The 26,669-nt window shown below is 42.6% G+C and overlaps 2 protein-coding genes across 2 annotated transcripts in view; one reads left to right on the forward strand and one right to left on the reverse strand.

Moving 5' to 3' along the window:
- LOC126565520 (transmembrane protein 242) overlaps nt 1-26,669 on the reverse strand; it is a 479,972-nt gene that overhangs the window by 291,681 nt on the left and 161,622 nt on the right. The gene's annotated exons all lie outside the window — the stretch shown is intronic.
- The window catches only part of LOC126565936 (uncharacterized), a 111,703-nt gene that overhangs the window by 22,953 nt on the left and 62,081 nt on the right, over nt 1-26,669 (forward strand). The window contains exons 3-4 of the mRNA XM_050223136.1: nt 1,304-5,283; nt 14,195-14,292. Coding sequence (XP_050079093.1) covers nt 1,304-5,283; nt 14,195-14,292 — 4,078 coding nt within the window. The remainder of the gene's footprint in view (nt 1-1,303; nt 5,284-14,194; nt 14,293-26,669) is intronic.

Genomic DNA, 26,669 nt, shown 5'->3' on the forward strand with positions numbered 1-26,669 from the left:
TCTGTTTGCGGCAGAGTAAACCGAATCCATGTCGAATTATGAGAAAAGCACCCCGACTCTGGGCCGTGCGGTTAAGCCTCCCCGATAAAATGTGTATCTTTCGCTCATTTCGCCGTGTGCCGCGCAGCACTATGGTTGGTTTCACTTCGCATACATTAAATCTGACAGCGGTGGACCGGTGTGTAGTGGCGCTGCCACTTTCTTCTCCACAAGCATCAGCGACATCGTCTGACAGAACTACATTAAACGCTTATGCTCTGCAGTTTGATGATATGCCACAGTTTGCCCGGTGAGATTGTTTTCGCAGGATTTCATGTACAAAATTATTAGGCAATGATAATTCGACGTTTTGGTAGCTTAAACATTTGTTTGGTTGCTCTTGTCGAAACTACCACGATATGTTACGGGTCATAAATTTTACGAGTTTATGATTTCTCCAGATTTTTACAACGAATTTGGTCGTGGTGTGTAGCCAAATATTGCCGGAGATGATAATGAGTTCCGACAGTACATTTTATGATTTCAAAGGGAATGATGATTTCAGTTAATTTTTAAGTGTGAATAATGATTTCTATGAGTGATATCATGTGTCCGTAAAGTCGTTCAAATTTTTGGTTGAAAGTAAGAAGAGATGTCTCAAATTATTACTAATCTGAAGAAAGAGTTGTAAAACTATTGCTTCATGTTCTCACTATGAAGCTGTATCCTCTCCAGGAAGCTCTTCCGTCTCAAAGATCCCCTCCATCATAAATTAGCAATACTTTCACTAGGAAGCTCTGTCTTTATTGTAAAGCCCTGGCCTCTTTGAAAACCCTCTGTTGACCTCCAATGAGCGTGGAGCTTCCGTCAGGCTTGAAATTTTAATCCTTGAGATAAGTCGCTCTTTTTTTCTTAAAAACGGTAGCTTTTAGATACGAAACTTGTTGTAATAGTTATTGAAAATCATTTCTACTAAGCAATCAAGTCTAGAAAAGACCAAAACTAATTGCTGAATCTAAAGAGTTTAAATGATCCGATGCGATATTATCGATCGTACATGTTGTAACTATTTAAAATGTTTGCACACGCTACCCGTGCAATACAATGTGTGCACAAAGATAGAATATGTGTAATCCGTAGCATACCGCCATCACCTTCAACGGCAACGTGACTTCAAACGACAACGGCAATCGTTTGTAGGGTTTCGCGAAGTGTTGAAGCTTCGCCTCACTCGGCTAATCCTTGTGCAGGCACTTTCAACCACATATGACGTTAATTGTAGTTCTCATATTGCTTTTGTTTCTCTTGACACGCTTTCTTCCAGGACTCGGCCCAATCGCGCATCCCTCGACCCGACGGTGTGAGCAGCCGCATTCCAGTGCCGGGAAGCTTTCGCGTACCGAACACCACCGTGCGGCTTCCTACGAAACGAACCGCACCAGCACCACATCCACCAGCCACACCGATAAGTTTTCTGCGGCCACCCTCGCAGAACCGGTCGGGAGCAATATCCATCGCACGTTCCTATTCCGGCGACAAACTGTTCAACGGTGAACCTACTCCGTTCCCGCTGTTGACCGCCTCTACGCCAGCACCTGCACAGCTGCGCCTCGGACAGGCAACTTCCAAAGCGAGTGGTTTACCGTTTCTGAAAAAGCTAGAACTGGTCGCTACCGGAACAACGGAATGCCTGGAGGACATTAAACTTTGCCAAAGGGAATTCGCAATCCCAAGTGACGATGACGAGGAGGATGGCGAGGTGACGCAGTGCAGACCTGGTGCGTCGGTCCAGATGTTGGTTGATGAATCGCTCGAGCTAGTAGGAGCGAACAGTACGGACAATCTGTTGGATCCACCGACCACAGAGCTGCCGTGCAGTGAAGAAAACGCTACTGTCATTATCGCGAACAAGCATGTGCCGATGTACGCAAGGAATGAACATACCGTGACGTTGCAGCGTGATGGAAACGTTACGTACGAGATTCGGCGTAGCGGTACGTTCGTCAAGTCGTCCCGAGAGTCCTTGAGCTCGCCCCAGGATCGGGTACGTCCGCCCGTTCTGAGCCAAACACACACACGAAGTCATACCTCGCTGGCACCGAATGCTGGCTGTGTGATGAGCTTGACGAGAACATTCCGCCGTGAAAGTACCGAAAGTATCGATTCTCCGGAGTTGGATCTTACGCGTACCTTGCCGTTTCGACGGCCGTCCACCGGGGAGCTACTGATAGACGAAGGCGGCAACCGACATCGTCCACCGATACTAAACTCGACGATGGTGAACGAGCGGCTACTGAACGTTACGCAAAGCATTCCGAACATAACGCAAGAGCTGCTGTACGCGGACGTTGGCCACGAGCTTTGCCTGGTGCCTGGGGATAGCGTGCTGAACAGAACGCATTCGGTAGAGGAGCAGAAGCAAGGTTTTGGAGCTGACAGGCAAACGAAGTCCAATCGGCTAACGTTCAATCTAGAAGACTCGGTTAATTTGATGCAGTTTAGTGGTACGGTCGGTGCGGGTAGTAAGCATGGGCAGACCCAAGTTTTTAGCTCAACGCTACACTCAGACTCGATGGCCATTCCGGCTGCTGGAAGTGTTGGTAGCAGTGGTAGTGTGCAAGTGAAACAATTAGCGGGAAGTCAACATAGTACTACCATGCTGCTGATGGACATTAGTGCACAAGATCGAACACTAGTTCCCTCCGAGCTAGAGCTCGATCGAGATCGATTAAGCGACGATGAGGAGCACGTGACCGGAGGATATTCCATTGGCAGGAGAAATATAGATCAGCGAGAGATGAGCATAGAGGCGGATGTGAGTGCTGGGAAGGAAATATTCGACCTGAGTCTTGACGAACCAGAGCCATGCTGTCTGGATGACGCTCAGCAGCAACAGCAGCAGCAAAACCAAACCTATACCCAACAGGAAGTTGTTCTGCGACGGCATTTGGAAAACCGTTCTAACACAGTTCCGACTCCAAAGCAACGGTTTTCCTTCGGACTCGATCTGACCGAGTGTACGCTTGACTGTTCGATCGAACTGTGTGATTCATCCCTGTCGCTGACCAAACCCGCCCATCTGAAGTCACCCACAAGCTCACTAACGAAACAGGGTTCGTTCGAGATGGATGAAAGTCTCGGCATCCTAACGCCCGATCAGATGAAGGAATTTCTCGACTCGACCACAACCAACACCAACACAAACAATACGAATAACGCAGCAAACGCCGCTGGCCTGGAGTTGCAGCTCAATACCGGCATGGGTGGAAGTGGTAGTAATAATGGCTCGGGAGTGGCTCATCATCATCACAAGCATGGAGCATTACAGCATCACTGCCGCATCGATCAGACGCCTTCGCCCGAGGAGTTGCCACTTGATCCCGTGGGTGTGAAAACTGACATGTCGGATATTATGTTGCCAGCGGAGCTATTGCTGATAGCAGGTGGCCCCCAACCGTACGGTGGTGGCGTGGGTGGTGGACCGGTCAGTGGTGGTGCGACCGGTGGTATGAGTGAGTTGTCACAGGCAGACTCTGACCCGAAAACGGATCAGATGACAAAGTCGGCCACCTCGTCGAAGGTGTCGAATAGCTTCATCACAAGTATTACGAGCATTACGAGTCTCGACACGGGCTACCAGGGTGATGGAGAAATGTCTCGACCGGCAAGCCGAGGAGCGGATCATTCACCGTCGAATGGTCCGCGCGTAAAGTCGGCCATCGGTGGAGGCGCCTGGCAACCGATGATGGCGGCTGCCGTTGCTGCGGTTCCACGCCGTCAGGATCCGATGACTGATTCCGATTTTTTCACCGAAAGCGATGCGGACGACGTTTTCAATCGGGGCGATGCTCGACGAGCGCAGATAATCGATGGCCAGCTGTATGGTGCACCGGGTGGGGCAGGAGGAACGCAGGGTGCGAATGCCATATTCAATGCGATCGACGAACAGGACGATCAGGATCTGCAACAGCATCAGCAGCAAAACCACCATCATCAGCTGCATCAAGATGGCGGGCAAAATGAGGACTCGTGCATGGAATCGAGCGGAATTTTCACCGACGTAGAAAACCGGGCCGACGATGATCTTGTGCAGCGTCGGGCGGATGATCAGCAGAAAGCGGAAGCAGCTGCAGAAGCTGCTAGCAACAGTGGCAATGGGCGTCGCAGTTTCGGCGATGATCAGCAGCAAACGGGTGACGACATGAGCCCGGACGTGTCGACGGACACGATGAGCAGTAGCAACAGTCAGAACTTTGTGCGTGCCGCCGAACAGCAACAGCTCACGCGACGAGATGACGATCTTAACGAAACTTGCAAATTGTTGGTGCTGGACGAGCGCGAGAAAGATGTGGCGCGGTACTGTGACGATGGCAAGTCAAACTTATCGCAACACATCGGAGCTTCCCCGAAGGCGAGCGAACATCACCACTACCACCAGTACGCGATTACGACGCTGACGGTGATGAAGTCGGACGGTGATATTGGTACCACCGGTGCGAGTATGACAGCTGGCGCAGCTGGTTCTGCTGGTAGTGGTGGTAGTAGTGGCGTCGTCGTCGGTACAGGGAACGTTGCGCGCCGTTGCGATGCGGACAGCTTCCACGATGTCAGTGGCAAGAGATCGTCCGCGTGCGGCAATGGTAGTACTAACAGTGCGAGCGGCAACAACGGCAGTAGTAGTGGCACCAGTGCTAGTCGCAAGCAGCACAAAAACGAATCAAACCGTGGTCTGAGGAAGCATCATGCAGCAGTTGCGGAAATGTCCGCCTCATCCACAGCCGCGTCGCGTACGGATCGTTTAGGGAAGGTACGGTTGTTTAAGGATTCGCCGCAGGACGGATGCCGCAGTGGTGTTTCGATCGAGCAGTGCAGTGTGGGTGATGCGGGTGATTGTGATCAAGAAAACAAGCGTCCCAGTGGGGTGGGGGGTAGTGGGGGTACGCGTGGAAGTAGTGGTAGCGGTACCGGTGTGAGTGCACGTGGCGGTGGACCGACAGGATCCAACTTAAGCTTTGTGAAAAAATCCAACACCCCGAACAAGTGGGATGCAGTGATGAGCAAGATTGCGGAAAATAAGTCAGTGATGAGGCGCAATTTCAGTGACGTGAAGTCACGCATTAGCTGTGGCAGTGGTGTGGTCAGTGCAGCAGGTGCTACGAAAGGAGGGTCGGGTGTGTTACGGCGCGACTCGCCCGCAGCAACGCCCGCGACCGGTTCGTTGAAGAGCCCACCGTCCGAGTGTACCAGTGTTGCAAGCCGCAGTTCCGTGCATGGCAAGCGAACGATCTCCGGGTCGGTGAAAAGGTAAGTGAGGATGACTCGCACGAAACAGTGGAGCATTTAGCGCCGGTTTGAATAGTTTTCTCACGTGTGCTTTTGCACGCACATGCAGCGAGTGTTGCCCGAGTTCGGAATCGATTGTTTATCAGTAGTAAGGTTTGAGAAGGCATGCATTGAATGGAAGTAGGAGTAGTTGTGTTTAGGGCCAGGTTGTGGTGTGGTTATGTAAAGTAAAGATTGCACCTTGCTACGCTAAAGGTGATTCGTTGGGAATGCACGACCTTAGAGCGCAAAGGTTACCATGAGCCCATGTTGAAGGCAGGGATGAGCAACTACCATTTCGTGGTCAATTTTTTAAAATAATGTTGATACAAATTTAGGCTTTTCTTTCAAGAAAACGTATTTATTGTATTCAAATGTTGTCCATTGAAATCTTATGCCCTGTTATGTCCTGACGAATTTCTTTTTCCTCTTGGCATTGCGGCCTAGCAGGTCATACTTATCAAACTTGTTCATGGATGATGTTTGATCGCCGGTCCTACCTTATGAAGACCGACGTCGCAGCCGCAATCCTAGACCGGACCGCTCCTGATATCCATGCAATTTAAAAAGCAAATCAGATAGACATCGAAAGTCTTTGCTAGGTCCTACATGAATCTTTTGTACCCGTTCAAGTCAGATATCAATCTCCATTTTTTGACAAATGAATATCTCAGCTAATTTTTATTAAGATTCTGGTGCACATTTATGCTTGATTTTCTATCGTATTTTGATTCATTCTCAAATTTATCCATGTGTCTCAAATATCCAACTACCGGCATTCAAACCTCACAAATAGTCGATTTTTCAACCCTGGTTTAGCATGTTTGCGTGTGTTCTGAGGCCCCAATGGTAAAAACCTCGCCAGCGGGGCATTTAGGTTGTGTCTCGGCAACGACTTCGTCGTCATCAACATTATCTTCGCTAGCTTCCCCTCTAACACACGTTGTTGGTTGTAGTCGTCAACGTTTCGTGCACCTGCACACACCTCCTTGACATACGCTCCCGCCCGCATGAACGTAGCCTCCCGCAATTGCGCATGCATGCCACCCCAATGCCAATGAACAGCAAACAGTGTGCGGTTATGCTGGAGCTGCCACCAGACATTGATGTGCTGTTGTTACACTGGCACTTGGAGGCGAGCTCGGTGCTGCGTGTTTCGATCGATTTTGTGAATCGAATCAATACACGGTCCCCCGTTACAGTCCCTTCCTTTGACCAACCTTTGGCAAATACCATCGTGGTTTGGATGTGTGTGGATGCTTTTCTGGCAGCAGTTGTGAAGGAAGTCGTACGCAATCAGTCATCAGAAACGAACAAACAATCGAACATTATTTGAAACATTATTTCGAGATCAAGTTTTCGTATTGATGTTAGGGGATGTCGAAAGGGTGTTGGGTGATAGTGGGAGGTAGTTCATTTGAAAAACAGCTTTTGAGGTTGCTTTGTTTATTGTCGTCGGGGGAGCACGTGTGTTTTGTTGGTGAAATTAGAGGTTATGTTGAAATCTTGCAAGATGTCTGTCACTTCCAGGTTATCTGTTTAGTGGTTTATTGCTTTGATAATCGTTTTGCGAACCGTTCTTCTTCGCTGTATGGAGATAGCTTTGGGGGTCTCTCAAAATAAATGCCTCAAAGTTGTACCACCCTCACAGACGTGATAAGAACCTAATTCAACAAACGACAAACCTGTTTGTCTTCGGCCACAAAAACGATCGACGAAATCGTTGGTTCGGGGTTGTCCTTCTTGTTTTTTTTACCGCTTCTACGCGAAGACATCTCGGTGGTTACCATCCGTCACTTAGCGCAGCGGCGCGTATCACGCATTTAGCATCAATTCTCAAGCTTTACGATCATCTCTCACGCTGTCTACTGATGCTGCGGGTGTGTTTGTGGAACAATTACGTCACCGTGGAGGGTGAAACACAAGGTACCGGGCACAATTTACATACATCAACAGCTCTCGCGGACCAGTCTGCGATATGGCATTTGAATGTTTTATCTTTCGCGTCCGATACTTCCACCGCCTTTGGGATGATGGTTGGTGTTTTTATTTCGTTCTTCGGTTCCTCTTTTGCTTGTTTTATATTCCCTTAATTCTCTGCTCAATTACAATCATAATGCTGGAGTTGTGTTTGTTGGTTATTTTTTATCCAATATTTTTTTGGATGTTGGAACCGATCCGTTGTATGTTAATAGTATGAACATAAAAATCAAAGTTTATCTGGACAGTGTGTTGAGTCTGGAGTTCTCTTTTTGTCTAATGAAAGCATATTGGCATGGCCCGTTATCCTTCTTACCATAATCCCTGCCATTGGAGAAATTTCGCACCTATTCCGAAGTGAGTCGAATTATACGATTGAAAGGGTCCAAGACCCAAACTCAAAAGCGCGCTGTCGATTTAAATTGCTTGTGCAAAATGGTTTGCTTGTCTTTGGTGAAACTGTTTGTGTTGGTCCGTATAGCCAAAGCACAAACAATTTAGATAATGTGTTGGCAAACTTTAATCAGACGGTTTTCTTTAAGCCCACACTTTCAGGCTTTCTTTTTTTGCGGACCCAACCCTTTCTTTTCAAAACAAACCTATGCTCAGTTGCGTTGTGAGACGGTTTTACCAAGAAACAGATTGGGATGTTCTCTAGAGCGGTTTGACATCAAATCATCTGGCTGCAGCACCTTTATTGACAGCGTGGCCAAGGCCAAGAATTCCAGTCTACGTGTGCCGAAAGGTTTGTGTTTTGGATTATTTGTACAGCTTTATTTGCTGTGCAAGAGTATGGCGGATCGAGTCCTGGTTGAATGTATGAAGATATTCCACAGAAATATGTGTGGTAATTATGGGAAATTGATGCCTGAATGCATTTACCATAATTTCGTTTGTATACGTACGATGACGATGACTAAAAATAGGTTACTTCAACAACACCAGAAGGTACATCAGTGGCTTTGAAACGCTGATAAGCATAATAAATAATTTGTTGATAACGAAATCCTATCTACCGCACCACTGTCAAACCTTTTCCTTTAGGTCAGATCTGATGTTATTTGTTTGTTTGTTGTGTCGAAAGGGAATGAAAGGAAAAACGTGGCTTGTGTTGATTAGACTTTCAAATCACGTGTTTTGACCATATTTCAGCTGCTGCACTTTAGGTTTGTTTTTAAAGCAAAGCGCAACGAAACAAAAGAATCATTAATACCGAGACGGAGCAATCGACGACTGTTGGACTGTTGGTTAATCGTGTACTTTTTACCTCGCACTGATCGCAAGCTTGATTGCAATATTTTGTGGCGCGATCCACCATTCGACTGGCTGTGTCATTAAGCGGTCAATTAAATCTAATGAATATTGATATTGCTCGTCACCCATTTGCATCGAAAAAGTCATTCAGCGCCAGGCAGCCGGGAAATGAGCGCATGGTGCGATGCATTCTGATTGACAGTTTGAATCGATAACGGTGGGCTTAAAAAAAGATGGATGCGAGTGAATAATTTACTACCATGAACTTTCTCCGTTTGGTAATAGCGTGTGAGAGGAGTTGTGTGGGACAGTTTGGCAGTAGTTACAGGGTATCCCGAGGTTTTTGTGACGAATGTCCACATATGTTTGTTTTCATCCCGAGGTTTTTTTGGAGCCTCGAACCCAGTGGCGGTCGCGGTGGGCCCCGTTACCTGATCTGCAGGGACCCAATAGACCCATCCTTCCCAACTCAATTGACCAACAAAATGTTTTTTTTTTTTGTAGGAAACAGATTACGCATAAAGAATCAAACACATAATATAATAATTTTATCATGATTTAAATTGGACAACGGTTGATCGTCTTCTTCAGAGGAGCACGGTCAAATCAGTGCTAAAAACTAAAGCGGTAAACAATTATTTCGAATCAGTAAACAACTGGAGTCGGTAAACATTCGAATAAGCTGGCGGTTAAATTAAATGTTTTATGCCGCCCAACTATTGTTAAGTTTTGGGAAAATTAATATATTTATAAACCCCGATGAATTTATAGGCTAACTTATGTTATATTTACAGCCTTACAGAGTTCCTCAGAGTGGAAAAGTTTATACTTTTATACGAGAAATTAATTATAAGTTCAAGTATGCCAAAACGAAATCAAAAATACACGGGCGCTCGTCAAAAAACTTCGGGACGTGAACAAAAATATATGAAAATACGACGAAAAACCATACGAAAGTGTGAAAAATTGCAGAAATTGATACTCTGTGTATTAGATTGATATGTACAGTACTGGACAAAATAATTCATACGCTTTAATTATTCTTTCTACAAGCTCAATATTTCCTTCAATGTAATAGTTACAACAATACTATCTTTAGGAAAGCTGTTCCCTATTATCAGGCAATAATGTTGTAGAAGTGAAGTTATTAGAATTACGCATGACTTTCTAAATGTATGCTATCTTTCAGGAAAGGATGAGGATCGGAATGGACAGAATAAATTATACACCAGATTTCTGATTTACAAGTTAAGCTTATATAAAATATCTCCATTCGTTTTTGAACCCTTGATATTTGGTATGACCATACTTTGCCTTCAGCACCGATCCAATCGACGAGGCATACTTTCAACAAGATTCCGTAGATATTCTGGATCAATTTTCTCCCACGCTGTTTTCAAAACATCAAAATAGTCGTCTTGGTTAGAGATCGATGTTCTGTCCACTTTTTCGTCCAAATAATACCACAAATTCTCTATTGGATTCAAGTTGAGAGATTGGGGTGACCATTCGAGCACCTTAATTCGTTTAGATTTGAAGAACGCAGTTGTTTGTTTTTTGGCCGTATGTTTAGGGTGTCTTGTTGAAAAATGTAATTTGTTTCTAGGTCAGTTTTCAATAGTGAAACCTCCAAATTTTCATTCAACAAGGTACTATATACATCTGCGGTCATAATTACCTTGATATTCACCAAACTTCCGACTCCAGACCTCGCAAACAATCCCCAAACCATAATGTTCTCCCCTCCACGCTGAATGTATAGTTCCTTAAGTGCGTCACCGGATCTGCGCCATACCCAGGATCGACGTTTTTGTCCTAACAGCTCGTACTTGCTCTCATCGCTCCATAAAACGCTTTTCCAAAAGTCAATGGACATTTCGGCGTACTTTTTAGTAAATTCCAATTTCTTCCGTTTGTTTTGAATGCTTATGAAAGGGCGCTTCGATGCCAAACAACTTTTCAACCCACTCTCGTTGAGGTGCCGGCGTACGTTACGGCGATCGACATCCAGATTCATCGTTTCCTTAAATTCCCTGGAAGACAACTTAGGGTTTTGCTTCGCCATCCGAATTATTATCACATCATCACGACGGGTCATTACGCGATGATGTCCTTGTCCAGATAAGTTGTGTGCAAATTCAAAGGGTTCGTGTTTTTTATTCCAGATATGATGCAAAGCTCCAATCGAAATCGAATACTTTTCATCAATTTTCCGGAAATAAATTCCTTTTTTGAGATCGCTTATAACCAGATTTCTCACATCGAGCGAAATTTGTTTTCCTGACATTTTACACATTTCATATGACACAATATTTAGATCCTCTTGCTTTCCAGTAAAAGAACTGTCAAATAAGGCTAGTTTTACAGTGCTGCCTAAACTGTTATTTAATTATCACGGCAAAAAAATGTTTAATTGTATGATTATTGTATGAATTATTTTGTCCATGCTTAAAAACAACTGTTGGCTATAACAAATTCTTGTATGCCTATAAAGCTGTTTTTAATATTTTTATCTGCAATACTTAAAACTTTATTGAAAATACTATAATTTTTCCTAATAAATCATGTTTTTATCTGAAAAATAAAAAAACTCCTCAAAGAGCATTTTTACTTTGCGCGTATGATTTATTTTGTCTAGTACTGTAGTTGTTTCAAATTTGAACCGTTTTGACCTTCAGATAAAACCTCACTTTATTTTCTTCATCATACTTTTTATGGAATGTAAATGTATAAGATGTAAGTTATTGATCATAATATAACACTAGGAAACAATTTTTCTACATGCTCATCGGAAACATTCAAAAAATGTATTATTAATTCTGATTCATATCATAATTATGGCATCGGATATCCAAGGTACAATCTTTTCTCGATATTGATAGCTTAGCACGTAACCAACAGTAGACAGCGGAACAGAATGAAGTACAGGTTGAACTGTTACACACGGGCGAGTGTCTCAGCACAGCACAGTGCATTTGTTTCAATTAATGATTCAACATTCTTATGTAAGCTCTGTGTGTTGAATACCCTCTTGTAATTGAATTTTGCTCTGTATAGCTCTCTCCTTTGCTCTCCCAAACACATGCGGTGGAATTGCTGCTGAAGGCTTTGGTCAGTTAAAGAAACGCAAATAGCACACACCCACACACTATGCTGATGCTTCAAACCGATTGTAGTGATACGTCTAACGTCTCCATTGACCCTCACCTTCTCCTTTGGTCCACCAAAAATGCATCAAACATCATGGGCCGTCTGGGGGAGGAATACTGTAGTATGATAGTGTCCAAGAGAATGATGTCGTTGATGGATGTGGATTACACGCTTAATTAGTTTCTACGCAACCTCACCGGCTATCCAATCATCTGTTTCGCTCGGTACGGTTAACTGTCTGTATGTTTCCGAGCACATTTGGTTACCGGCCGAGTGCCATCGGTAATTGCAGAGCACGAGTCAGCTGCAGCATTTCTGTGTGCGTAAGAAGATTCAAAACTATGTTTTAGGAAGTCAATTTGTACTGGGGAACAAAAAGACAATTACGTCGAGGGTAGAAATGATGGAGATGGAGGCGTACTGTGCAATAATTGTGCAATTATAACAGATGAGTGGACAGTTGTGTAAAGATGGTGCAGCTAGCAGATATTGAACAGTATGATGGCAGTATATTGCTTATTTAATTCAATTTCTCGACTGTTGTATATGCATTTCCAAAATTCGTGGAGCCATACAAGATCTGGTCTAAGTGTTAAAAATCACATAGATTTCCTACGTAGAAAGCCTCGAATTCAAACAAATGATACTAGGATGTACTCTCGACTCCCGGATTTTGTTCGATTATGGCTCCATGAGTCTTATGCGGTTTTCCAATGAAAGGGTTAGTATTCAGTGAGGTGTAATAAAGTTAGAATTATGCACCGTAAAGCGCTCATTGTTACACATTGACAGGCTGGAACACTGGCTTGGTGATCATGTTTCTATTCTCGGATAAAGGACACCAAATAGATGAATCGATGTGAGCATGTGAAAACTGCAGGAGTGCTGTACCCTATTGATTTACTGCTAAATACGTAGAGCGTTAGTATGAGCATCTGTCGGCCGGATTGTAATATTGTTCCGGTGGTCTAGCAGTTTATCCTAAGCACACTAGCAGCATGCAAGCAGCAAATACAGGTGTCCATGGACTCAGGCACCTTCTGACGAACGACTGAAAGGAAACGAGTTTCCCCTTGGGCACGCAGTGACTGCGGGAGAAGAGAATTTAATGGGCAAACTAAACCGCAGGACGATAAAATGGTGCACGGGCATTAAAGGGGCCTTGCCATGCTGTAACGTTATGCTGCAAATTTGTTTACAATGTGTCCCACAACGTACCGATCGAACCTATCCCGGTGTGGGCATGATTTAGATGATACTTTTATCACGATTGTCTGCAATAGATAAGTGGATGCACAAAACCACACGCATGAAACAGCTGCTGTTTCACTTTAATAGCTGTATCGAGTAACCATTTTCTACTTTATCGATCGATGCGTGGCAGTATGTGATTGATGATGATATATTGACATATAGAAATTGTAATTTTTTGTTAGGATGAATTTAATTAATATGCATTCAAAAATTTATCTTCCTTTACTTTTAAGCATGCTACAGCCATGTTGAAGAGATTTGAGACGGCTTGATAGTTGACCGAATGTACCTCAGTAATGCCGCTATGCAAGCGTAGTCAATTAAGTTGTTCATGCGATAATAAAGCAGCCATGAACTGAACAAGGAAAGGTTTAACATTCCTGAGAAGATATTTTTGCTATTGGTACGCTCGGACACAGGTTAATCGGTTTGACCACGTATCGACATGGGCCATTTAGTGATCATAAATAAAGAGCTATAGCTAACCTGTTAGCTGATACATAGGGTGAACGTTGCTCGTAAGCCGCTTGCCTGCTCGTGCGTATCTGTTGAGTGAATGTCCAGTGTTTTATGGTGTGCTACGAGAGGACATCATCGATTGGCCTTGACTGTGTAAACATCTTTGTTTGATAAATTATTTACGGCTAGTAGTATGGAATTGGGATTGAGAGATTTAAAGGACGTATCATTCTCTGCTGACTTAGTTATTGTCTGCCAAAAATCCCACGGTTTTAATGCTTATTTTTGAATGCAGTTGCTAAATATAATTTGTATTATTTGTACCCCGAATTATAAATTTATACATCATTCAAGTAATGCGTGCTGAACTATAGTTTCTTATTAAGCCTCACTATGGTCGTTGCTAGAATTATATTTTTCTATGATTGATTGTAACAATACAAGCGTTAAACAAATTCCGCTATCATAAAATAAAAATAAACACGCCTACACGCACCCATCTGACAGCAAAATGATGTGACACTTCACGAGGCGCATACCTGAGCACCTTATCTTATCATAGGAAAAGGTGCGCCAGCGTAAACGAAAGTATCACTTATCGCTTTAAGGTGACGGGAATCCGCCGTGTATTAAAATTAGAAACCCTGACATGTTTTTGCTATTTCACTTTTTATCATATTTTCTACCGATTGTGAGACGAATTTATCAGTACAAAATAATGTAAAATAAATTTATAGACACGTTTTCTAGCCACAAAACTAACGATGGCATGCCTCGTCTTTACTCTCTTTTCCAGGGGACGTACCCACAGCAAAGACAGCGAACAGAGCTCACTCAGTGATCTTAGCCTGTCCGGAGGCTCACCGAAACTAGCACTGAAACTGCCCAGCACCCGTAAGTACAACTTTTATGCATTTATGTTTCTTTATGTTGGAAACATTTTTTTTTTTTTGAACAGAGTGCAAAATTTTGTTATCAGAGTTTTTTTGTGTCTTCAAAATGAAATGCACCGCTAAAAGATAGCTTGGGGCGCAAAACAGATTAGATTTTCATGAAATGTTGCGTGAAAAATTGTGCCTTGCAGATTGCATACTTTTTGGCGCAAATAGCAGTGGCGGCAAAGTTGAAGCACGATGATGGTACGAAATTGCATACTTTCACCGTCTTTTTGAAATTTTAAAGTAGTATTATAGTATTACTTGTAAACCGTGGAACCTATTGACCTTTTTTAAGGTTTTTTTTTATGATGGTTTATTTAGCATGAGCATTTTCACTCCACGGAACTCCTCTGGTGACTTAAATAATGCTCAATAATCTTATCAAAAACGGGTTGCAAGATTTTGCAGCCTATTATTTTAGCTTAACCACAAACACGCTGTAATCTTGGGACAACCTGCCATAGTGAATAGGGTTGTCCATAGCTTACGACAAAGTTTCCCTTATCTAACAGCTATGCGGAGGAAGCCTTAACCTTTCTCTTGGTCCCTTCCGACGGATGGACGGACAGACGGTAGAAAACTTTCATAACCCAAAGCAAGTTCTAACGGCCCCTGCGCTTAGTTGATTGTGATGCAGCAAATATGAAGTTTGGAAAGTTGGGGACGGAACGTGTCAGGCTACTAAGGTTACAAGGCTGTGGAAGAAGGTCCCAGCTCTTGGTGAAGGAATGGTAGGATTAAATTAGTTTCCAATTTTGGCGTAGGCCACTGCCGACCGTTGCTTAACGAACCATTCCTGGTGAAATGCTTGGAAGCGTAAGGTGGTTGTTAAGTCAATTGCATGAATAAACTGTCAGGAAAAGTGTTAGTGGTATCGATAAGCTAATTGTCTTTTCAAATCGCTGTTGCATTACATTTCTCGATGATTAAATTATCCATAATGTTGAATAATTTAAGCCAGTTGAGTGCAGATTTGCACCAACAAGCGAAAGTGTAAAACATTTGCGACCCATTGCGGTTGAAGCATTTTGCAATGCAAAGTTCAAACGCATGCTCTCCTGAAGTAATACACCAATTTGGGTTTCACCCAGTGAAGAATGGTTCAAAGACCGTTAATTAACAAGGTGTGTAGCAATTTCACTAAAATGAACACGATACACGATGAAGACAGAGTTTCCATTCCGCCCAATAACGATGAACAACACTTCCCCGGGATGAAAGTTCATCGGTGTCGTCTCCTCCGGTCCGGCCAGTGATACGAGCGAGGTGTGATACACAGATCCCGTCGATGGTGGATTGAGATGATCGAATAGCAGCAGCATAAATCACCAAACTTATCAGCTCGCGACTAACGGACCGCGGTCCGCGAATGGAAAGGAGAGTCTGCGCACCGACACGGAACACTGACCTCAGCCAGTGCAGTTGCAGGGAGCTATTTGTGTGTGTGTGTTTGTGGCCACGTAGCAGCGCTGTGTGTTTTATTACGAAATTTAATTAGTTTCTAACTTTCCGGCGCTCTCCGGCGTTGCCGCAACAGGTCGATTTATTATGACGATGTTGTCATTTCGGGGGTTGCTTGTATTATCCTCTTTTCTTTTGAGTGAGTGTGTAGGTGTTTGTGAATTGTTTTTGGGTGAAAATTGTGATCTAGAGATTAATCTACGGTTGCTGTACTGCACCCCCTCTGTTACGGCAGGATGGGGAGTGCGGCTAATCAAATCTAATTTTCCAATGTTTTCCGTGCCGGTTTCCATTAATCAGTTTTTACGAGCTCTAGTTGCTTTCATTAAAGGGGGTGGCCTTTTGTTTTGGCGTCGCGTCTCGGTGACCGGTGGAGGGATCTTGCTTTATGGTCCAACAAAGTGCCGGCACCATTTGTGCAAAAGGTTACAAAGAGTTTAGCAGAAGCTACACCGGAGGGCAAAGGAAAATAAAACAAAAAATCGGTATGTGGTATTGCTATGCGGGTTGGGTCCTCCATATTGAAACGTACGGCTGGAGCTCAGAAAAATGGGTGTTAAGTGCACGTGTGCGCTCAAACGTTGACTTGCTGAGAAATGGTTCACGAGGTGCGAGCCGAGTTAAGGATATTAAATTCGTACGCGGTTGCTCGAGGTTAGTTTTATTTTCACAACGTAAATGGGTGTTAAGCGCCACATCGCACCTCGCTTCACCGGTGTGAGGGTTTTCCTTTTGGCTGTGAGTTAGTGGTGAAGGTGGTTTCTTATTTTACACACAACAAAAAAGTTAAGTTTTATTATCCATATTGGCAGTAAGTAACAAGTAAATAGCAAAGTGCAGATGGCGCTGATGAATTGAAGGAAAGCTAGCGATTTGTATGTGCGAACCGGCGAGCAATCAATGCTTTTATTGGCTAGTGAAGTAGTTATTGAGTACAAATTGGTCAGTGTGAAACAGTTAGTTTTTTTTCGGTTTTGTTTTTGCAACCAAGCAGAACAGAAATGTAGGTGAAATTGGTTTTAATATGGCCGAATTTATTAGTCGCGATTATTACCGTGTTGCTATTTGTTCCATGATTAATTTCGATTTTAAGTTTTTTGGCTTCTTCGCTTAGTCCAAGTTCTTGCCTACTCTTCTAATTTACTTTAAACAATGCAGTAATAAAAATCACAACAGCCAATAAAAGCATTCATTTTTTTATATTTTTGAGACTTAAAAGAATTGAACACCTGTTGGATGTTATTTGTTCTATTTGTGTTTACAAAACATTAATGTTTCTTTCTCAAAGCCGCTTACAAACACTACTGTACTGTTGATATGCTTTTACTTTAGTCTTGGTCCCTTCCTTCCCTTCTCATATGTTGTGCTTGAGTTTTTGTTAAGTCGCTGGCGCTTACACCTGAGCATAGAGCAAAACAATGTTTCTCTTATGCTCTTTTGCTCTCTCTCTCTCACTCTTTTCAACTTCTTTACTGCAGGGTTTTCTCCTGTCTTGTAACAAACGAACATGGCGAAGCATAATTATGTTTGTCATTTTTATCCTCTTTTTTCGTGGGAAATAATTTCTTCACTGTATGGCGGTTGATTAAGAGAAAATGGGATTTTTTAAACGTATGGTAGCGTTAGTATTGTTTTTTATTTATTATTTTATTTGATTTAGTATGACGGCTCTACGCCATAATGTCGACATCGCTTGTGTTGACTGTTCGGTTAAGTAGTATTGTTTTTTGTAGAGTAAATTAGTTTTTGTAATAGGAATCAAGGGGAATTTTGTTTCTTCTTGGTTCATGTTCTTTCCATAATTTTAATAGCCTGAAACAAAACAAAATTTTAGTTTGCATGTATTTAATCGTGTATTTAAACTTAATCAGGTTGTTAAAATTTTGTGTGTATTTTTTTCATTGTTTCATCGTCCCTTATTATTAAATTTTTAAGATAGAATAATTTGATGAGCATCAAACATTCAAAAAAGTTTTAAAAAATATCCAGATTTGCTCAGTCCAAAAAGCAAAACTTAGAAAAGAACCAGACCAAATATTTTCTGAAAAAAAAAAAATGAAAAAAAAGAAATTAAATGAAAAAAACGAAAATACTTAAAGTGTTTGCATAACTTATGTATGAAACTGATATTAAACTATAAATTTAAAGATAATTCATGTTATCTTAGTAGGCACCAGAAAAACAACGCAATTTTCAAAAAATAAAATAAAATAAAACAGAGGAAAATCATAAAGAAAACAGAACAGATACAGATAAAAAAAAATTTATAATTAATAATGACGGTCCAGTGCCGTATTGTCATACAGATGAAAAATATTTAACAAAAAATTATGCAACACATGGCTCACAGATAATATAGTAAACTGTTGGTATAAAAGGAAAGTTTTTGGTATAATCTTAAAAAAATAGTAGTATCGAAACTAACGCCTCGTGTAAAAGAAAATGGAAAATTAATACCATTTTGTAATGTTTGATGAATCACAACAATTCATGAGCAAATTATAAACCCTGCAACCGAATTGCAGCTGCCACCAACATACCTGAACAGCTCGCACCAATGCGTACATCCGTTCCTCTCCAATGTTTAGTCCCTTTTCGAACGCACTTGCCCTCTCCCGATGCGCTCTTGCGCTCTCTCGCGAACTCCAAAACGCCTTCGACGTCGTTTGCGTCGAACCGGCTTTTGCTTGACGTGCGTCGACCGGATCGCGGCTACGAAAAGCGTAATTCATTCCCGATCCGAGTCTGCATGGTCGCGCGCTGTGCCGTTTTGCGCCTCAACTCGACTCGACGCAGGCTAAAAACAAGTGCGCCGCTGGCTTTGCACGTTTTCGAGTTTCAAGTTCCACGGTGTTTGTTGGGATCAGGCGTTTCGGTCGGTGCGTTTGTTGGGCAGTGCGCAAAGGTGACGCGTGTCTAGCGAAGCGGTCCGCAGCTTTGTAGAGGAACGGGTCGGCTAAGTCCGAGTGGTGCGATTGTGAATCTGCCAATTTTGCCTGAAAAATAGGCCGTTAAGGGAAGGGTTTTTTCCTGTTTCGTTGTGCTACCGTTATAAGTGAATGTGGCTAGCCGCACTGGTGACGAGATTTTGGGAGGTGATTTTTCGGGAATGTGAAGTTGTGAAGTCGTCAAATAAGTCTTTTGTGCGGAAATTGGTCAATGGTTTATAGGCAGTGTGTGTGAAAAAATACAAGTGTGCCCATCATTATGGTATAATTCAACTAAATGTATTGTGATCAGTGGTATTGTTGTTATTGGTGCGGATCTTTGGGAGATTGTGTACATCATTTGCGTAACGCAGACGGGACGGGATCAGTGCCGGGTATCATGTGATTGATTACTGTTTGAAATCTTGTTTGTTATATGAGCCATTTACTATACTCCCGGTGCACATAGAATATGTTGGGAATCGCGGCAAGGAGTGATGATCGTATTTCAACCAGTCTCCAATCGGTTCTCCCCGTTTAGACGAGTGGTGGATGTGTGCTTGTGGCGGCCCTAACGAAAGCACGTGTGTTGTGTGTGTGAGATTGTAGTGTGCGGTCATTATCTGTCCCCGGTACGACAGCAAACTCGTTTGAGGCAAAATTATTACTGCCCAGTTGAGATTATTTGTTTAACATTCAGCTGTCCAACGAATTGGCGTTTCGTCTGACGAGACGAAAGCAGCAAAACACCCCGTTTTCTGTTGCTTTTCATCGAAACTGCACGGCAACAGATTATTAAGGTCCAGCAATAACGATCGTACCCGGTCCAAAGTACACCACAGCCACAGCTGATCGTGTTTGAAGCATTCAGGTTTTGAAGCGGTTCCAAGTCTTTGCCAAGGTTCCAAATGTCAGATTGTTCCTTCAAGATTTGCATAATTTGTGCGAAGCTTTAGTAACATATTTTCTAGTCAAATCATTTTTCAAATCCAGCTATTCAAATTATATGGAAATGATCATAAATGTGTATCGATTTCTCTTTGATTCTTATTTGTTTTAATTCTTTTTTTCTTCATTAAAAATGTTCTTCCGTTTCTTCATCTTTTAAACCTGATAAGATGCGAGTGGTACGTGCTTGGCGCTTATCAAACCAAATTGGTGATGAGTTCCTTCTTTTTATCATTGTCGTTAGCGAAATTGGCTACTTTTATCTTTGCTTCTTAACGGGTTCCCCTTTTTTTGGCCGAGAGTCGTTGCAATTAACAGCACGTACTGCCTGATACCGGGTGCTCCATGCGGTGGCAAGCAAAATTGTGTTAGCGATTGATTTTTATTTGCTTTATTTATTGGGGAGGAAGCTGCTTTTGGTATCCACATCACCGACTGACAGGGGTCGCTATAAACTGCAATCAACCGACCCGCAAACACACCGCAGGACACATTTGGAGGGGGCGTAAATGATCGTTTATTTGGTGTGCTGGCACACACACAAAAACGAAGCGAAATATGGAATGATAAAAACTTGTATTTTTTAATATTAGAGAAGGATACAACGTTCCGATTGTTGCAGGCGATGTTTTTATGCTTTGATGAGGGTTTTGTGGCGTCTGCCTGAGTTTTTTTTTTAATTTTATTGCTTCATGTTTTAGTTTTAAAGCTTTGTATCTCGCTGATCAGCATTTTTAGCGTTCCCAATTAAGAATTTGTAGTTTTAAAACTAGTTTTTTTAAACTAAAACCTAGGAATAATTTGCTTACCAGATCGTTTACGACTACAGTAACGGCAGCTATTCCTAATACCAGTTGAAAGCCCCAGCACAATTGCCGTGCCCGATAGTGTTCCTCTATAAAAGCAGCCGTGCTTTCGGCTTTTAAGCAACCGCATGATGAGATGTTTATCTATCAGCTCGAGCGGCTAGGAAACTTGGCGAGCGGAGTCTTTCCCTTGCAAGACTTGCTGCAAACGCTGTAACCTTCGCGCGAGTCATGATCGCAAAATTCCAAGACTCCATTCCAAAAGAGTACCTACTTTTTTTCCCTTCTTACACCGAGTTTCTTCATCGACGTTCAGGAATTTCAAGGAGTTGTTGGAGTGTGTGTGTCTGGGTCTGCCCTTTTTTTATTTTCTTCCACGGATACAATTCAGCGTTTATTGCCGGCCAAAACCCCTGTTTTCAAGTTAGTGGCCAAACGTGACAACACCGTTGCAGACATTGAGGGTGCGATGATTACCCGCTGCGAAAGTGTTTAGTCCCGAACCTCCTACGTGGAGCGGTTTGGAGCATAAATTTACAGTTCCTGCGTTGAAGCAAAGGGTAAGAGCAAATGGAAGAAGCAGTCCTCAAAAAATAAGTTAATAAATTTGTGAAAAAATGCTTAAAAAAAGGCATAAGGCCGTCGAGAAATCTTAGACAGTTTATTAGTTTTTTGCTAATCTTTTGATTTTGCTCTTTTTTTTCGAATATCAACAGTCAAAGGAATGTGCAAATTTGTTGAAATCCTAGGTTTCTCTTGATATTTAGGAATCGTTTTTATGCCTGTTTTTGATCCCCATCCAGATCAGACGATCATGTGGTGACAAAGACACATGTTTTGGAGTTGATCTCCTATGGTTTGCTCTACTCTGGGTGGTTCGTTTGACTTTTTTTTACCACTGTTTTACCGAAAAGAACCGGCAATTTGCGGCAAAACGCTTGGAATGTTGTAGCTGGATCGAGCGAGTGGTTTTCGTGCAGCGTTTATAGAAGCGCTTTTGTAACGTGGTGTGGTTGCTAAACATTCTCTCGACAAAGCAATAAATTGGACGATGCTCCGTTAGGTTGATGCTGAGTCTAAGCATTTTGCATAAGCCATTGAAGAGCAGCATACGTTGGCGAACGGTGTTTCGTATGTGAATAGAACCCAGATGAGTCTCAGTCGCGTAAGAGATCGTTCAACGGTGATGCTCCGATTTGGTACGGTTCATTGAAAGTTAAATTAGCGATGACTAGGTTGATAGCGGTTTGGCAGCTTTAGGTACTTAAATTTTGCTATATCTTTAAGTCTTTTTGTTAAAATACTGAAATACTGAAACTTTTTCATCTTGGTGCTTTATCCCGCTTGATGAATTAAATTTAACGTCGAAAGTTTTCACTGTCTTTCACGGCGATTCGATTCTTATCACTAGAAAACAATCTTTCTTCTGTAAGGAACAGAAAGCACACACATAAAACCCCAATGCTACCTACGAAATGAGTTGCTTTATAGTTCGGAAAGGTTATCTCAAACCCCTGATGAATAAATACAATCCGTAAAACCACTTTCTGCTCGGATGATTTTATTTCATTAGAAGGAAGTCCGCCGGCGAGGTGAATGGCGACGCTAGAAGACACACAGACAGGGCACGTGTATGTGACGCAGTAACTGCAGCTAGTGACTTTGTTTTTCTTTCCCCTCTCACGATGTATCAAACCTTTTTCTTATCTGGGTGACAGTTTGATGCATTCCAGCGCCTGGGTTTGGTATCCAAATTTTTGGTACGTCATCCACACAGAGCTGAAGACAAACACTCTTGAACACCCCGGTTTATCTAGTCTGGTTAGCGCATAGTTTTATTTAATTTTACACCCTTGCTGGAAGAGCTCACTCGAGCCTCTTGCCGAAAAAGTGCTGCCGAGATTAGTGAGAATGTGGCATTCTTTTTTACAAGAGTAGAAAAGAAAGGAAGGTTTAGTTTTATTTCTTATCTTTAGCATTATCTTACGCTCGTGCGTTGTTTGGCTTGCTTGTGAAGGTCTGCTGTGTGTGTTTACCGGTAAAGGTTAGCGTCATACCTTTGCTTGATGCAATAGAAAGTACCAAGAAGTACAAAAGGACCTCGACAATTTTTCGTTTCATGTTTCAAAAAGGTACAGTGTGGAGAACTTTTTGGTTAAAATTTGAATTCTGGACGAGTATTTTTGGATGCCATACCATGCAGCCTACACAACGTACAAAAGAATTTTGTTCGGACGATGAAGAAGTTAAGAGTATGTACGAAGGAGCAGTAACAACACCATTGTTTGCTATTATCATGCTCATCATACTCGTCCCATCCTCCCATGGTCAAGAGCAAAGTAATCGCATTTGGAGGTCATGCTTCCTTACCGGTACTGTTCTACTGCTTTTGGGATGCAATGCAAAATAAACCCTCAGACTAAGCAGGAAACGGAGCTACAAATTTAAGACCCAAGCCAGAGTTCTAGTGCAGGTTCTATCCGCATGGAGCATGATAACTTCATGGCATGTTCTACGGCAATAACAACTAGAATGTTCGAAGGCACTGGGGTGTATTTGTGCAGCATATGAAGTAGTCTAATTGCATTACCAATATACATATGCCATAAGTAGTTCCTTCGGAAAACTAAATCAAATAACAATTTTACTTTCATGTATGTTTTTTGAACCATTAGCAACTTGATAGTTGCACGATGCCATCAGCTTGTTGAATATTTGTTTCATCGACTTGTTGATTAACAGTGCGCAGAAGTTCCTGTTGCATTTTAAACCCCAATTCTGTAGAAACACCCATCGGTTGTGTGCAGTAATACTACTCAATGTTGCACCGCTGTACGTGCACAGTCTGCTAACTCTTGCGGCTTGCGGACAGTGCTTTGAATTTAAATTGAGTATAATGTGCTCGGGTTGTGTTGATTGTGGCGATTGTGCAAGAAATTTAAATTGGAACTGATTTGCACCTCCGTCTTGTAAAGGCGACCGAACGCTTCTTTCTTCACTCTCCCGCCTCAAGGAAAGGGTTTAGTGTATAAGCCATTCGGCTATTGCTTCACCATCCAGATGGTTGTCTTCACTGGACACTGGTGCTGTTATTTATTTACTTTGCAGCAATAGTTTCTAAAGCCGCACAACAGAAAAGCAAACCCAATTAGTCGAAATTTTCAGCACCCTGGTGGTGGTGCTCAAGCTTCTTTCGTACCTTCTGTTAAAAAAATATGCGTTACATAAATGTGATTTTGGGCCGTGCCGGACTCGTTTTATGTGACGCCGCCATTGAAAATCGGTGTAGCGAGTGCGGTGAGTGGAAAATAACTCCGTTCTAGCTGTCAATTGTCTGTGGTTGACATTTCGAACCGAGTGAACGCGATGAAATGTGGTCGTACCTAAACCGCGGCAACTTTATCTGCAGGAGGAGAGTGTGCTTCAATCGAATCAGTGGTTTTGAGGACGCATTTTGTGCTGGTGTTCGTATGTGTTGCGAAAATCCGAACTACCACAGTACTTGTCATGTGCCAGGTCTCAAGATTTTCCCTCCACCAGCTTCTACAAAAAGATTGTTTTCTTATCGGTGGGAAAATGATTGTAACGTCTACTGAGACGTCAAACACACCAGGCCGAACGAAGGGCAATGGGCGTGCAGTGATCGACGATTGAGACCTCCGGGAATGAATGAATGAAGCTTGAGGTTGGTTGATTCCGTGGCCAAGCCAATGAATGAATGTGAAAATCCACGCCCGGGATGTTTTCCGGCCGGCGGGCGGCTGTTTCTCCTTTTCAGTGTTTGATTTGATAGTCGGGCGCAAGTCCGTTGACTTGAGCAGTCAATTAAATGAAATATTTATGTTTGCCCTCCCGCATCATTCGAGTGCGCGCGAGGGCGTCCAGAGAAGAGGGAGTGCGAGTGGTCGTGCGAACGGCACGTCAGAGTGATACACGGGTGTTGGCGTTTGTTTTGCGGCGCGTTCGCTCTTTGACAAGTCACACAAGAAATTAATGGACGGCTAATGTAAGCAGCAGGAGCGAATTGAGACTTCCCGGTGAAAAATGTTGCCTTAGCTTTCGATAAGCGCCATTGCTTGGTTTTAATGTACAATTGTATTTTAATTTCAGGTGATAATATGCCGTCATCTCTTTTGTATTGCATCGAAATGATGGAATGAAATTTTTCTTATAATTTAATAGACTTTACGGGAATGACAAATAGAAAAAGTTTAGAAAATGATGTGAGTTTTAGAAATGAAATGTTGATTTGTTGTCTTTCCAACGCATCTTGAATACTTTCTCTGTGAGTTTCCTCCTGCTAAAAGACATGCAGCACTTCGTTCAGTCATTAAGTGCTTACGCATTTAAAAAATGTTTTAATACTTATCTCCCGCTAATGATTATACAATTAACGAAAAGACCAAACGATATTATCTCAAAGTGATGACTATAAAGTCCAGCGAATACGAATGAGGAATCTCAACCCGATGTAGTCACGCCAGCAGATGTCAATGTTGAGTCCGTTGCCTCGAGGCTTCGATTCCGCGTCCGGGTGTTGATTTAGGGAGTTAATTGCACTCAAAATGCTACGATATTAGAGGATGCTATTTTCGATGCCATAAAATTCGGCCAGGGAGAAGAATTGTAAAATACAGTGAGAAAAGTAGCGCCCTAATTTCTGAATTGCTTACGGGGAGACCACACGCGGTCTGTGCTGCTGCACCGCGATCCTTAGTAGCATGTGTTCTACATAGCTGTAAACGATCTTGTCCTCGATCTTGGTGTGACAGTTAGGTGTTTTGGTAGTGGCCATCAAACATAATGTCAACCCTTTTTCAGTTTCTGATGGTTACTGATGACGTTTTAAAGTGAGCCGATTCACAGCCGATTAATAGCAGTTTTTAATAGTTTTGGATGGTTCTCTAGTTGGTGAGGTGTGTATAGATGTCTCGAGTCTCGAGATTACTTGATGGATTTCAACATTTATCCTTGTATTAGATTAAAGATCAGTATTACGATCACAAAACCTGACAAATGTCGTTTACATTCGAGCTTTGGATAACTAATTTCGGTAGATAGGAAACGAAACACGCCTGTGCGTGTTTATTCCATCCGATTTTTTTGTCGGCCAGTCCCACTTTCTTTGGTGAAATTTGGTGGAAAATTAGCTGCACCCATTTGAAGCAGTTTCCGCACGTTGTTGTGGGTGAAGTATTTGACGATTGGATTTTTTTTCTCCTCACTTTGATACTGACCGGTATCCGGCGGCATTTCTATTGCCGCCGATCCGGCACATAGCGAAGCACACTTCCTTGAATCATTTTTCTTTTCGGAGGGAAATCCACATCCGTTGGTTGGGAAATTGGAACCGGTTTATATTACATGAGTCGAGTGAAAGAGATGCGCTGAACTATCAAATCACAGCTTGATAGGTGCGAATAGATAATACTTTCCATTTCCAGTGTATGGGAAGATTTGACGGAGACCAGCTTGCATATCACCATTGCGCAATAGAAACATCGTGCAGGTGTTGGAAGCGATTGTACGCTCATCTTTGCTTCGATCTCTCTGCCTTACGCGAAACACAAAGTTTGGTGTCATTTTTGGTGAAAATATGTTTGCCAACATGGGCGGTTAATTAAATTCGCGAGCAGTGCAGTGTAGAAGCGATCGTTACCTCATACCACTAACCACCGATCGGGGATCAATTGATTGCGATTTGTTTTCGCTAATCAATTTCATTAAATCTCAGGCGTGTTGCGCAAGCCGGGACGAATCGTCCGAGCACATATGAAGAAGTCTAATTTGAGGGAAGCAATTTTGTAGGTCCAATTGGATTGGTTGGTTTCGATTTTTTTTTTTACCGAAGAAAACAGAAACTGGAGGAATTTTCACGTGTGAGCACACGCCCAGCCTTTGTTGTGTTGTGTTAATTGTGGTATATTTTTTTTTTTCGGCTCGTAATACGCGTAACAAAAAACCATCGGGTATTAGCTGATCATGTGATCTTTTTATTTGCTTGTTCGAGCTTATCGTTTCGAGAAGTAGGTTTCGTTTTAGATAAAAGTCTTTTTAATGGATTAGGTAAAAAGCTATTTAGAGCAAATCGTCGAATAGACGACGATGGAAAAGCAAGAAAAGTTGTAAATCGTGGCAGTAATTAAGCTATTTCGGATAGGTTTAGAAAGCGCAGGAAATTGTAAAGTTGA

The sequence above is a fragment of the Anopheles maculipalpis genome, chromosome 3RL, assembly GCF_943734695.1.
Source record: "Anopheles maculipalpis chromosome 3RL, idAnoMacuDA_375_x, whole genome shotgun sequence".
Lineage (NCBI taxonomy): Eukaryota > Metazoa > Arthropoda > Insecta > Diptera > Culicidae > Anopheles > Anopheles maculipalpis.